General features: G+C 39.9%; 1 protein-coding gene across 4 annotated transcripts in view; it reads right to left on the bottom strand.

The window, feature by feature from the left end:
• TGFBR3 (transforming growth factor beta receptor 3) overlaps window positions 1–12,973 on the bottom strand; it is a 204,870-nt gene that overhangs the window by 75,068 nt on the left and 116,829 nt on the right. For all 4 annotated transcript variants that reach the window (XM_030868645.3, XM_060302886.2, XM_030868646.3 and 1 more), the window contains exon 4: window positions 83–220. In XM_030868645.3, coding sequence (XP_030724505.1) covers window positions 83–220 — 138 coding nt within the window. The remainder of the gene's footprint in view (window positions 1–82; window positions 221–12,973) is intronic.

Raw genomic sequence — 12,973 nt, 5'->3', positions numbered from 1 at the left:
GCCTTTTAAAAAGCCTTGCAACATTTTAGGGTCATTATATCCTTATGCTAAGGATCACTTTGGGAGGGTTTCAAACACTTACCAAGAAAAGTCTGGAGATGCCAATTGCAAGTCTCTCTGTCTTCAGATGCCAAACCAGGGGCTGTGGGGAGTTGAGCAGGAACACGACAGGCTTGTGGTGAATGTAGACTGAGGAGATGGGATTCAGGTGCAGAGTGACCTAGGAAGAAACAAAGAGAAGTCTTAGCACTGGCTTTCCATTAAAATCACTTAGCACAGAATCTGGAATTCTTTTTCACAGCTCACCATTAACAGAAACAAGCTATAAGCTAGTTCAGATTCTGTGGATTCGATATATTAGGTTGAACTAGATGATACTGCCAATATTTGATCATTTTTTAACTACAAAACATAGCTATATCGTGTGGTTCAACCCACATTAATTCCAACCAAAACATGAATCAGCTCCTAGTAATGGCAGAATACAAATAAACAGAACACTTCTTTTTTTCAAAGTTGGCAAAGGCAAAATAAAGGTTACCTTCCCTCAGGACTACCTTATCCTTCAAGTCAAATGACCAAGTTCAAAATTGGAGTACAGAATCAATCACCTGGGGGCATGTCATCCCTCTGGATCACCAAAGAAATGACTTTGTTCTCTTCCAGGTAAACTCCAACCTCCCTCTATAAAGTTAAGTGAGTTCTGCCAAAGAAAAGTGCCGAAAGCTAAGGGAAAGGGGCTGCCAAGGGGAGCTGCCAGTGCTTTCATCATCCCAGCTATTAGCTCGAAGGGATTTTCCAAAGAAATGAAGCATAGAGAACACACAGAATAAAAACTGATTGTACACAGTCCCAATCCAAAAAAAGAAAAAAACAGGGAAGAAAACCAGGAGTCTGCATAGGAAAACTGTGGCCAGTTTTGATAGCAGATCAAGGACTACTGTAGGTTACACTGTCATCATTAGCATCATCCAAAAGCACCTGTGAGGATATCTGGAAACAGTGGGTTCAGCAACACCCTCCCAGAGCACATCACCCAAGATCAGTCAACACAAACACAGAAAAGCGATAGGATGAATAAAGAAATACTGAACAGATGCTTTCATATAAGTATGTCTCACACTGGCTTTCTGTACAGAGGGCTGAGGCAAGACCCTAGAATCACGTATTTAAACAAACTGAACTCACCGAAGAGCACCATAGAGTGAAAAGAGAGGGAAAGAACAAAAAAGGACTTTAGCTAAAAAGACACAGACTGAGTGATACACTGGGAATAATCGTACATCTCAGCCATGATCCTTATGAGGATTAAATGGTCTAGATCTATGATCTGAATCTATACAATCATCAGGGGTAGAGCACTCAAAGCTGGAATACTTTACTTGATATCTTCCCAGTGGCTGCTGGTTCACTCTGATCTCAATGTATCTCTGCCTTTCATTGTAGAGACTGCTTATGACACCAGTGTCACTTACTACAGTGTACTCTCAAGTCACTGATGATAAGGCACTAAACTTAACTTTCTATATCCATGCCTTAGCGCACGATAGGCACTCAGTAAATGCCAACTGGATGTTTGTCTCTACTTTTCAAGGCCACAAAAGTACTTTATTCTATGAATAATTAGCACTGTGGTACATAATAGCATCTCATTCATTTGCTACTGAGTGTATGTGTCTTAATTTTCAAAATACACTGCAAATACTCAGTAGGCAAAGATATGTCTTACGTTTAATACTCTGCTTGATATAGAGTAGATAATTTTTTAATGATGGATTTATCACAACAAATTCATAAATTTATGTTACCTAAAAAGCTTTTTTAAAATCTGATTAATAGGCTCAAAGGAATTTAGTTAGCTAATCTACCAAAAAGTGAAAAAACACATGAGCGAGACTCCAACTGTCGTGAGCTAGGAGTCATTTTAATATTGGCATAAGCATAGGATCATTTTAATACTGGCATAAGCACAGCACTAAAAGCAGAGTACTAATGAACAATGATGTCAATTTGATGTCAGCTACAGCAAATTAACATGTTCTTTTATTGTACAGAATCTACCTCACAGCATTTTGGAGATGCTGTCCACGTCTAGAAATAATCAGACTGATCGCCACTATAAACAGGAGAGGCTGTAGAAACAAAGCAGGGGCAGAGATTCATACTGCAGCATGAACTAGACAGAGAGAGGCACACTACAGAAAGCACACACTACGGAGAGTGAAGAAAGGAGAGATGAAATCATTACTGGTACAAGAGTACTTGAAAATTGCAAAGAAACACTCTGTCACTTATAGTATGTGAAAAGTTTCCAGATTTATTCATTCCAAAACTGTTTATTGAGCACAAGAAGAGCAATGTATACCCACAGAGGGCACATCAACTCTTTTTTGGATGATTTTCTTTGCAGTCCTCAGGCATACGATTCTTCTTGGAGCTCACAGATAAAATAGTAATAAATATATATCTCAAATGAACAAGAATTTTTTTTAAAAAACCTTAGGAAATGAAAAGAAAAATATGTATGAGACACATATTGGTGCTCAAGTCCAAAATTTTCCAGATGGTCAAAAGTGTTGAGGCCTGGCTCATAACATCAAGGAAAGATTTCTAGGAGCCATGGCTCTCTGAGCTTTCCTGGAATCGGTTCCCTCTTCAATATGTGGCAGTGTCTGGCCAAGATGAATCCCCGACTCTGGCACATGGGGCCCAGGCAAAGCCCCAAAAACCATTTGGCAAAGAAGAATTGACACGACGATTGGGAAATTAAAAGAAAAATACTCAATACTTTTTTAAAAAGATCATTTGGCAGGAACAGAGAGTCCTCCAAGCACCTGCTCACCTAATCCCTCAGCAACCTTCCTCCACTTGAATAAATCTTACTGAAGGGAAACTAGAGGACAACCAAAAACAACCAACAAAAGAACGAAGGTAGAAAAGCTCTCGGAAAAGTGGGGAGAACGTACCCGTAACAGCTCTTAAAGAATTCCTGGCTAAGGTGCCTAATTTCTCTCAGGCTGAAAAAAAGAAGAAGGGAGGGGGCGGGGAAGAAGAGAAGAAGAAGAAAAAAAAGAAGTAAAAAATAAAGAAAATCCTCTTTAGAACCAATTACAGATCAGGATAGACTATAGTTACAAAGGTAAGAGCATTCTGTTAAAGTTTTTTTCCCCTGGGTAAACTGTCCAGTCATCATGGTCTGAAGACCAGAGGTGAGACAGACTGTAGCAAGGAAATAGCCCATGGAGAAGTGATATAAATAGTATTCAGTAATTTCCAACTTGGAAATCCAAACAATAGTTTAAAGAGTTGACTCTCAACCCTATGTCAAATTTACACATAAAAATAAGGGTCATCACTTAGTCCATGGACAAAACTGAACCCACATAGCTGATGGCTTCTTTCTTAACCTTTGGGAGTCATAGAGCACTTGAGAACTTAAGGCAAGTTATGAACGCCACACCCCAAACACACCAAAAAACCCCATATGCACATAAAACTTTCTGACCACGTCAGGGAAATACATCCATTGCAGGGCCCATAAACCCCAGGTTAAGTAACCATTAACCCAGGTTAAAGAATCCATTATAGATGAGTAGGAAAATTCTAATGACAGAATCAGGAACAAAACTACTCCCTGTAATTAAACTAGAAATTACAACTCTAGTCTTAAGATATCATCCCCTCAGGGAAAGAACATAATAGATGACAACTCAGAACTAAAAAATTTTCACATGCAGTTTCTGGGGTTCCAGTGACTTTTTGAAACCATACTTTGACCATATAGTGGTCCATAAAGTCCTGTCCAAGAATTCCAGCTTTAATCACGTTTGTCTCAAACAGTGCTGAATGTTCAGTCTTCCTAATGTCGTGAGAAAATACAAGTAAATGTGATCTGTCACATCCCAGATGTAGACACTGTTCCTCATGCACTGCTGACCCCTCCCCCAAATAAAGAAAAGCTAATTGGTCTAATCTGTTCCATGACATCTATTTATATTAGGTCTTCTGAGGCTATCTGTGCACTTCAATAAACTACTAGATGCAATTAATGTAGTTCTCCTATTTTACAAAGAAATCCAAAGTAAATCTTTTTTGAGTACTCTTCTGGGGAATCTGAACACAGTTGTAACGAAAGTCAAGGCCAACTCTCAGGTGCATAAAGCCTCTGAGTGGAAAGACAACCTTCCTATCTCCCATTTAGGAAGCATGTCCCTGTCCACATTATCGCCAGAAAACAACAGGGAGAGTTTTCTCTGGACCCTTGTCTGGGTGAAGACTCTCAGCTCTCCAAAGATTATCTTTGATAAGCAAAAACTATACATTGTAGCAAACTTGGTAAATCACTTTATCTAAATGAATTATGTACTTTCTTACAGAAAAGAAAAAAAACCACCCTACTCTCTTGATGGAAAGATGCCATATGAAAATTGTTTTGAACTTCCCAGGATTCGTGGTAGAGATGCAAGATATTTCTACCACAGTGACTTCAAAATTTTCTTATTAGTCAGATCCCCTACTCCTGGGGTTTGTTAAAACAAGCAAAAGAAAAGCGAGTGGAACAACTGATACGAGGGTCTAACAGTTGTCTAATTCTGCTAACGTGTCAGTGAAGTTCCAGCTCAACATTTCTGATTCTTGTAAGAGCCCCTATGGACCCATGAAACAGTGAAGTCATCCAAAACACTACCAGAGGGACTCCTGTTCTCTAAAACCAGACCAAATATTGCTCTGAGATGGATGATCCAATAATCAGTTTACATGAAGACAGATAAGAGAAGCACTCCAGCACTGTGTCTATAAACAAGACCCATAAACTCCCACCCTGGTGTGTGTATAGTCATATCTATGCCCTCTTCAGAGGTAAGCAGACATCCATTTAGCAACAGTGTTCGCAGCAACTGAAAACATCCTAAATCTGGGTCCCATAGCACTCGTAATTTACACAGCCGAACAGTGAGACATGAACCTACTTCAGGACACTAGGGTAACCACAGCAGAACCCAAATTTCACTTACATGGAGGCAAAAGGACTTTTAGGAACTCAAATCTGGCCCAGATGCATCTGAAATACACAACCAATTGCTGGGAGTGGGGAACAGTAGTTAGTTGCTTTGCAGTGTTTTAAAGTATATTCCAGTCTGAGGAACCCCTACAGCTGACATTTTATTTACCACTGCTTGTCTTTTGCCATCTGGGAATTGGTATAAAAAGATTCCCTTAAAATATTCTTAGAGGGGTGGATTCGGAACTTTAAAAAATTTCCTTATGATTTTATTTTTACATTTCTCTGAATTTCTAGAACATCAGTTAGCATCAAATTCAAGGAATCTCAGCCCCCCTAAGTGTCTCTACGCTACCCGGGAAGTCAGCTGACCATTCACCCTGGTCTCAGCAGCATTAAGGTCAAAGACTTCACTGCTATGACAAATGATATCAAGTTCCTGCCCAATGGTTTTTTCTTGAAACACTTAACATGATGAGAGCAACAAAGCCGGTCAATTCCAAAACTAATTCCTCCTCCCCTCAACAAGGACAGGATTCAGGATTCCCTGGGAACCTCTGAAAATAATCTAATAAAACCATAAAATAGGGGGAAAAAGCCCTAAAATGAAAGACTGAAATATAATGCAGAAATAAGTCTGCCCTCTCTGCTCTGTATTTTGAATGTCCTGGAAAAATACTCGGAACTAAATTTGGGTTGGGGGTTGAGGGACAAGAGCTCATATAAACAGAAGAGTATTTCTGAAACTACAGGTCATGACCCTCTAAAGGAGTCCTGGGAGAGTTGCAAGGGGATTCCAGGGACCCTAGCCCTGCCTTCCCAGAGTAGCCCACTGCTCAGTCACTATGGGGAAGGGAGGCTGAGAAAGGGGAGACCCCAGGTGTGGGTATGTTCTGAGGTACAGGTGCTTCTAATGGCAAGTCTGGGAACACCGACAAGCACTTTCCCATCGTCCTGGAGCATTAAGCATCTGCCGTCTGAAAACGGGACTGTGTGTGTCAGTAACACACCACGGCCCTTCAGGACGGTAGCCTGCAGCACCCTCCCGCCAGCCGCAGGACTGACATGTGTGCCCAGCTCAAAATGCAGCCTCCAGGGAAATCTTCCCTGTCCTGCAGGCAGACTTGGGTCCAGCGCCGCTCCCACAGACCACACTCCTGTTTCTACCTTCACACGGCACGGCAACGATCTGGTCAGATGTTTGCCGTTGACTCCCCACCTTACATTGTGAAATCCTCAGGGCATTCTTCAAGGGCAGAAACTAAGTCACACTCATTTCTGCATCCTTGGGCCTAGCACAGGGCTAGACATCGAGTAAGCAGGCAACAAGTTTTCTGAAAGATGAATAAAAGGAAGCACCAATAACAGTTATTCATGAAATGTGACTCAAGTAATTGTTACAGAGTCATATGGTTGCACTTTCCTGGCCATAAAGTGATGGGGGGATGCACCTAGTAAAGAGAACATTAACTTCACTATCCAGTTCTACTTGAACTTTAAAACACAGTTAAGGAAAGCAAACAGATTCCAGCTCGTGCTTCCAAAACAAATGGTAGGGGCTGCCTGGAACGTGTGTCGGACAGAATTCGAGGCCACGCCCAGGCTTTGTGAGAATAACTGCCCTGATTATCATCCTCTGTTGTGTGTATAGGCCAGGGCAGAGCACCACCTATGCCATTTAGGGGAATCACACTAGGCAAACAAAGAAAACAGAATGTTTTTATTTATTATCTTTTACAGTTATGCAAATACAAATACGTGAAACGTGAAGAAAACTTTGGAGCATGTTTACCTTCTCAGGGGTAGATAACAAAGATAAAATTTTGACCAAATATTCTACTATCTTTTACAGGCACAGAATTTTAAATGATTTTCATTCAGGCAATGAAGTGTATTAGAAACTGAACTTCTAGACAAATTGAAGGAACTCAATATTGGCAAACTGACCAATGTGAAAAAAAAAAGTTTGCTTTTATTTTTTCATATTCCTTTGTCACACTTAATAAACAGATCGATTCCAAACACTTTATTATTGTTTCGAACACTAACAGAAGTTCCATATAATACGTACCATGTCAATTTATTTCCTCTCAATGTCTACTTTTTACAATGGGCTTGAAATTGTTTTTGCTACCTGTTTAGTGAGCCAGTCCTTTGGCATGTATTACGTCTATAATAATAGGATGTCAGGATGGCCTGCTTGTCAGTACTATGGTAAACAGAACCGTGTAATAAAGAGAATCATGGGGTGACCAGTAGAAGCTAATTTAAAAGGTAGGCATAGCAAGAACCCAATTCCCATATGATCTGAATACTGGATTAATCATTTCCATCTGCCAGTTGTAGTTACGGATCTCAATAAAGATTGCTGCCTATGCACCATCTTACAGTTAGCAAATACACCAGTGTTCAGGTAGTGATTAAATTTAATTTGATGCTCTAAGCGTCAAAAGATGGCATTTGGATTCCCCTGGGCTAGTACATTAACCTTTACCTGGTAAGGAATTCTGAATGGGCACACAGTGTTAGCTTTCTAGAACAAAAGAGAAACCTAGAGAGGAGTAATTACTGAGATATGGATGTTCAAAAACACTACACTTGGAATTGTTGTTGTTAGTAGGAATAGTGGTGCCAACAGTAGTGACAGCCATCACCTCCCAAAGAAAGACAGTAAGCAGACCCCTGGGTCCATCTACTGGATTAAGACTCACTACTCTCACCAAGAGACGCTTTGCATAATTATCTAGTTATTCCCATTTTAAAGATGAAGAAATTGGTGCTTAGAGATAAATAATTTATCCAAAGGTATATGGCTAGAAAGTGGCAATGCTAAGAATAGAATGAACGTCTCTCATTCATAAGAATATTCATATTCTATTCCTAAGAACAGAATGAAATGTCTGACTCTTCCTTTCTCCCTACCTTCCCATCCCACTCTTAATCTTGGGTGTTGGCCATAGGGCATAGGGGTTGATGGGGAGCTGCTCTACAGAAGTAAGAGCCAGGAACTATTTTGCTTCTGGAAAAGAGGGAAAGACAAAGAAGAAAGGAAGGGGACTGAGTTGTAAGCAAGAAAACAGGAGGTCAGCACAAGCCGAGAGGTCAGTGAAACTACACAGGGATGGGTCAACAAGTATTTTTATGAATAGTGATGTCTACAGTGCAGCTAAAGTTGTCTGAATTGCTTTGATGTGAGTTCCCCTCTATCTCCTCTACAAAAACTCTAATAATGCTTACTGTTCTCGTGAACGAAGGCACTATGGAATTCAAGATAGTGTTGGTTGCATTTCAAATCCAAGTGAATCAAGTGTATCGCAGCCATGTGACATATAGAGTTATAAACCCAGGAAGTGGAGAGGGCCACAAGAATGCTAAGGCTCTGGCAATCTGCAGAAATATACCCTCCTCTGGATTTCTTCATGCCACGGAATTAGCAGAGGTGTGAGTCAATCATTCCTTGAGCTCCAGGACCTCCCAGTTGATGTGTGGATTAGACCAAGTCACTCTCTAAGGAAACTAAATTCTGATTACAGTAGAATTGGGAATAATGTGAAGTCTGATTTCCTTTGAAAGCTCTAACCAAAACAACTCCTGAAATTCACAGTACCAGTCCCCTAAGAGTATTCTGGTCTTATCCAGCCAGGTTATAATTTTAAGTGGAAATGTTTTTAGAGGAACTATAGTTTCAACATTACATGGCCTATCTGGAGAAAGGGAGAACAAATAATCCAGAGGTCAAAGGTGGGAGAACATGTTATCTGTCTGTGTTTTGGGAACATTTTTCCTGAAAAGGCATTATTTTCTTTGATCAAATGTTCTATTATCTCTTAGAGGCACAGAATTTTAAATGCTTTTAATTCAGGCAATGAACTGTGTCAGAACAGCCTAATGCACAACAGAGCAAATGCAGTTTGCAGTGTTTACATTAGAGTTCAGTACTGTTGCCTGTTTTCCTCCTCAGAATCAGTTCTCCCTAAGCCCTGAAATGAGTTTTCAGGGTAAGAGCTATGATCACAGAAAGCAGAGGGAAAGTTGCCAAAATATGCCTACAGAACTTGGCATGCTGTAAGTGATAAGTGTCTAAGATGGGATCATATCTTCCCAGAGCCAGTACTGAAGGGTTTAAATTTCCTATTTTCTTCAGGCAGCATTAAAAGTAGTTCAATACATTTGTTCTAACTGGAAAGGGACAAAGCTACAGTAAAGAGGTGGACACCTGGTGACAAATTCATTATAGTTACATTATACCCTTAAAAACCTTTCAGCACTTAATTAATAACCTGAAGGAAAAAGGAAAATAAAACGTAAAAAAAAAGAAAGAAGCAAAAGACTAAGTTGTAAGAAGTCTGAACAACATTCCTTATTTAGATCAAGAAGGAACCTCTTGACATCTATGTACAAGTAAATCAGAATTGAGTGTCATAGCAGGGATGAGGAATAGATTTCACCTCAGAATGAAACAAGTGCAAATTCTAACACAAACCAGGACTTTCCTGGTGGTACAGTGGTTAAGAATCCGCCTGCCAATGCAGGGGACACGTGTTCGAGCCCTGGTCCGGGAAGATCTCACATGCCGTGGAGCAACTAAGCCTGTGCACCACAACTCCTGAGCCTGTGCTCTAGAGCCCACAAGCCACACTACTGAGCCCACGTACACAACTACTGAAGCCCGCACGCCTAGAGCCCGTGCTCTGCAACAAGAGAAGCCACTGCAATGAGAAGCTTGCACACCACAATGAAGAGTAGCCCCCGCTCGCCACAACTAGAGAAAGCCCGCGCGCAGCAAACAAAGACCCAACGCAGGCAATCAAAGACCCAACGCAGGCAATCAATCAATCAATCAATCAATCAAATTCAAACACAAACCATTTGATTTTCAAGTCATATAACTTATACACAGTCGTTCGTTTCCCAATAATGAAGATACTGTAATTCTGTCAACACCATACACATAGTCAGCAAATTTAAACCCTGGTGAATCAAGTCATAATGCTGGGAACTAGTGAATGTGCAGAGCAACAGAAAGGGGAACAATATCAGTTCATTTCTAAGTGAATAATTAAAACTGCTTTCCCTATTTGACATTAGGAAATATGAGGTTCTGCCTTAATATTTGTAAATATTAATTGTCAACTTTTTATACAGTCTCATTTTTTATATGTAAAATGACTTATAAAAAAGCTCATAATCTCTGAATTTTACTCAGTATGTTAAACATGGAAGGCACAGCTGGAGCTCTTGTATTTAAACAGAGTTTGAAAGTACTACAAAGCCTTAGTTTCCCATGCAAATAGAGAAAAGTACAAGCTACTCTTCCATAATACATCTCTAAAGAAACGTTCTAATCCTGACCAAAGTCTGGAAGGTCCTAAAAGATATCAAAATCAGATAGCTTAAGCTCTATTTCATAATTCAGGGAAGACGCAAATGCCTATTAAGTCAACAGCCACTAGTCTTCTACTTCTCAATTGCAGCAAAACTACTATAGTCTCCCATTCTGTCTTTGACTCGTCCTTTGAAAATACCATTAATAAGAAGTAAATTGAGCCAAAATGGGAAAAGCAGAAGGGGTGGGGGTGTTGCATTACAAAACATTCAGGCTTAGATTATAAATTTAAATATTCCAAAATTACCAGGATCTTGTAGATAATAATGAAGATTCTCTGCCATTCATGATATTTGGCCAGAAGTAAGAAATCTGACTCACAATGACAAATCTCTCTATAAAAACATGATCTGAATGGGCTTCCCTGGTGGTGCAGTGGTTGAGAGTCCGCCTGCCGATGCAGGGGACATGGGTTCGTGCCCCGGTCTGGGAGGATCCCACGTGCCGCGGAGCGGCTGGGCCCGTGAGCCATGACCGCTGAGCCTGTGTGTCCGGAGCCTGTGCTCCGCAACAGGAGAGGCCACGGCAGTGAGAGGCCCATGTACCGCAAAAAAAAAAAAAAATATATATATATATATATATATATATATATATATATATATATGATCTGAAATAAGCAAAATGTGGTATATCCATACAATGGAATATTATTCGACAATAAAAAGAGTACAGCACCGACACATACTACAACATAGATGAACCTTGAAAACGTTATGTGAAGTGAAAAAAGCCAGACACAAAACGCCACATGTTGTATGATTTTACATGTATATGAAATGTCCAGAGCAGGCAAATCCACGGAGACAGAGAGTAGTTTCCAGGGCTGGGACTGACCGCTATTTGGTATGGAGTTTGTTTTTGGAGGGACGAAAATGTCCTGGAACAAAACAGTGGTGATGTTTGCACTACATTGTGAGTCTACAAATGTCACTGAACTGTACGCTTTAAAATGGCTAAAATGGTAAATATTATGTGTTTTTTACCACACACCAAAAAAATGTGATTTGAACTTTCCTACAGGATGAACCTGACCAAGTCTTGAGTTTCAAATCTTATCGAGAAAGAGCTTCATGTGACAGTACAAGGAACTCAGAGTATCTTAGAAGTCTGAAGGGTCACATCAATCCTCAGGCTTTCAGATCTAAGGTGATCAAAGCCAAGGCACACACTAAGCTAGCTTAGGACAGTAACTATGTCTCCTGTGCATGTTTTTCATTTATTCAAACAACATAAATTAAGTCCTACGATGCGCCAGGCACCATGTCAATTACCGGCAACAGAAACATGAGTAAGATGCAACCTATCTTTCCCCAATGTGCTCACCACAGTCCAGAGGAAGACAGACACGTGAAGAGATGGTGAGAATACACCACCAAGACTGAGGTATGTCCAGGGTGTGTGGGGAGAGAAGATGTCAAGGATCGGGAGAGGCAATAGAAGCTTGGCTGGGCGGGGCTCCCAAGCAGGACAAATCAGACCTAAACTTCTCTGAAAGAAACAGGCAAAATCTATCAACGTCATCAATTTTCTTGTTTCTTCCAATCCTTCTCAATTTTCTGAATGACTTGGATTGGCTGGACGAGCGCTTGCCAGAGATATTTTAGAAACAAAATTCACAAACAAGGAATAAATAAAATAAATAAATAAACTGAACTGGACGACCACAAAGACCCCTTCTGATCCTAGAATCTAGGGATTCCATGACTTCATTACTGAATACTTTTCTTAAGACTTTCAGAATCACTTCACCCACTTCCTATTTCATTTACTCTCTATAGAAGTTTGCTAAATTTGTTTTTTAAAGTCCATATATTTAGTAAGCAATACAGTAAAATACTTGAGAGTACTTCTCAACAGTAATTATTTCAAAAGAAAATGATACTAGGATAAAGCAAACCTATTAGGGAAGTGATGACAGTTCTTTAGTATCTCATAAAGAGTTCAGAATACTTTCCTGGTAGGTTCAGGTCACATCTGTCCATGTCTTGGTATATCTGAGTCTGTGGGAGCTTGTTGCCTCTTGCTTTTAAGCCCAGATTCTAAAATTAGAACTAGCTTTGAACAAGCCATTATTCTTCATAAGATATTAAATTAAATCTCCTCTAACCTTAAAAGAGATTAAGAGCAATCACGTAGGATAGTTGAGAAGGTTAAATAATTTACATTATGACAAATATAATTCTTTGTGAACTCTAACGTGTGAAGGAAATGTTATCATTCTCTGAAAGAAAGATGATGAAAAGTTAAATTTTTCAGACCCATTTTCGAGGGATAATATTCTAAAATAACTGTTTTTAAAATAGAGAAACCTGATAAAGTCACCATCAGATTCCACATTCTTAAGCAAACAAACTTTTCAACCAGAGTTAACAAGTAGCTAAACTCTGCGATTTTTGTTTCTTTTTTCTATTAATTATCCACTTACTATGGAAGGTTCCCAGTCAGCCCTGAGAAATAAAGCATGATGTGCAAAGTAAGTTATCGTCCCTTTTAGAACAGTGGATGACCAGATGTTTCATGGGGAGGGGGTGTCTGACATTAGCCTCAAACTAAACTTAAGAATGCCTTTGCATCTAACAGACTAC

Source organism: Globicephala melas, chromosome 1 (assembly GCF_963455315.2).
Source record: "Globicephala melas chromosome 1, mGloMel1.2, whole genome shotgun sequence".
Lineage (NCBI taxonomy): Eukaryota > Metazoa > Chordata > Mammalia > Artiodactyla > Delphinidae > Globicephala > Globicephala melas.
The sequence above is the reverse complement of the archived record's forward strand: the minus strand, read 5'-3'. Positions and strand labels throughout refer to the sequence as shown.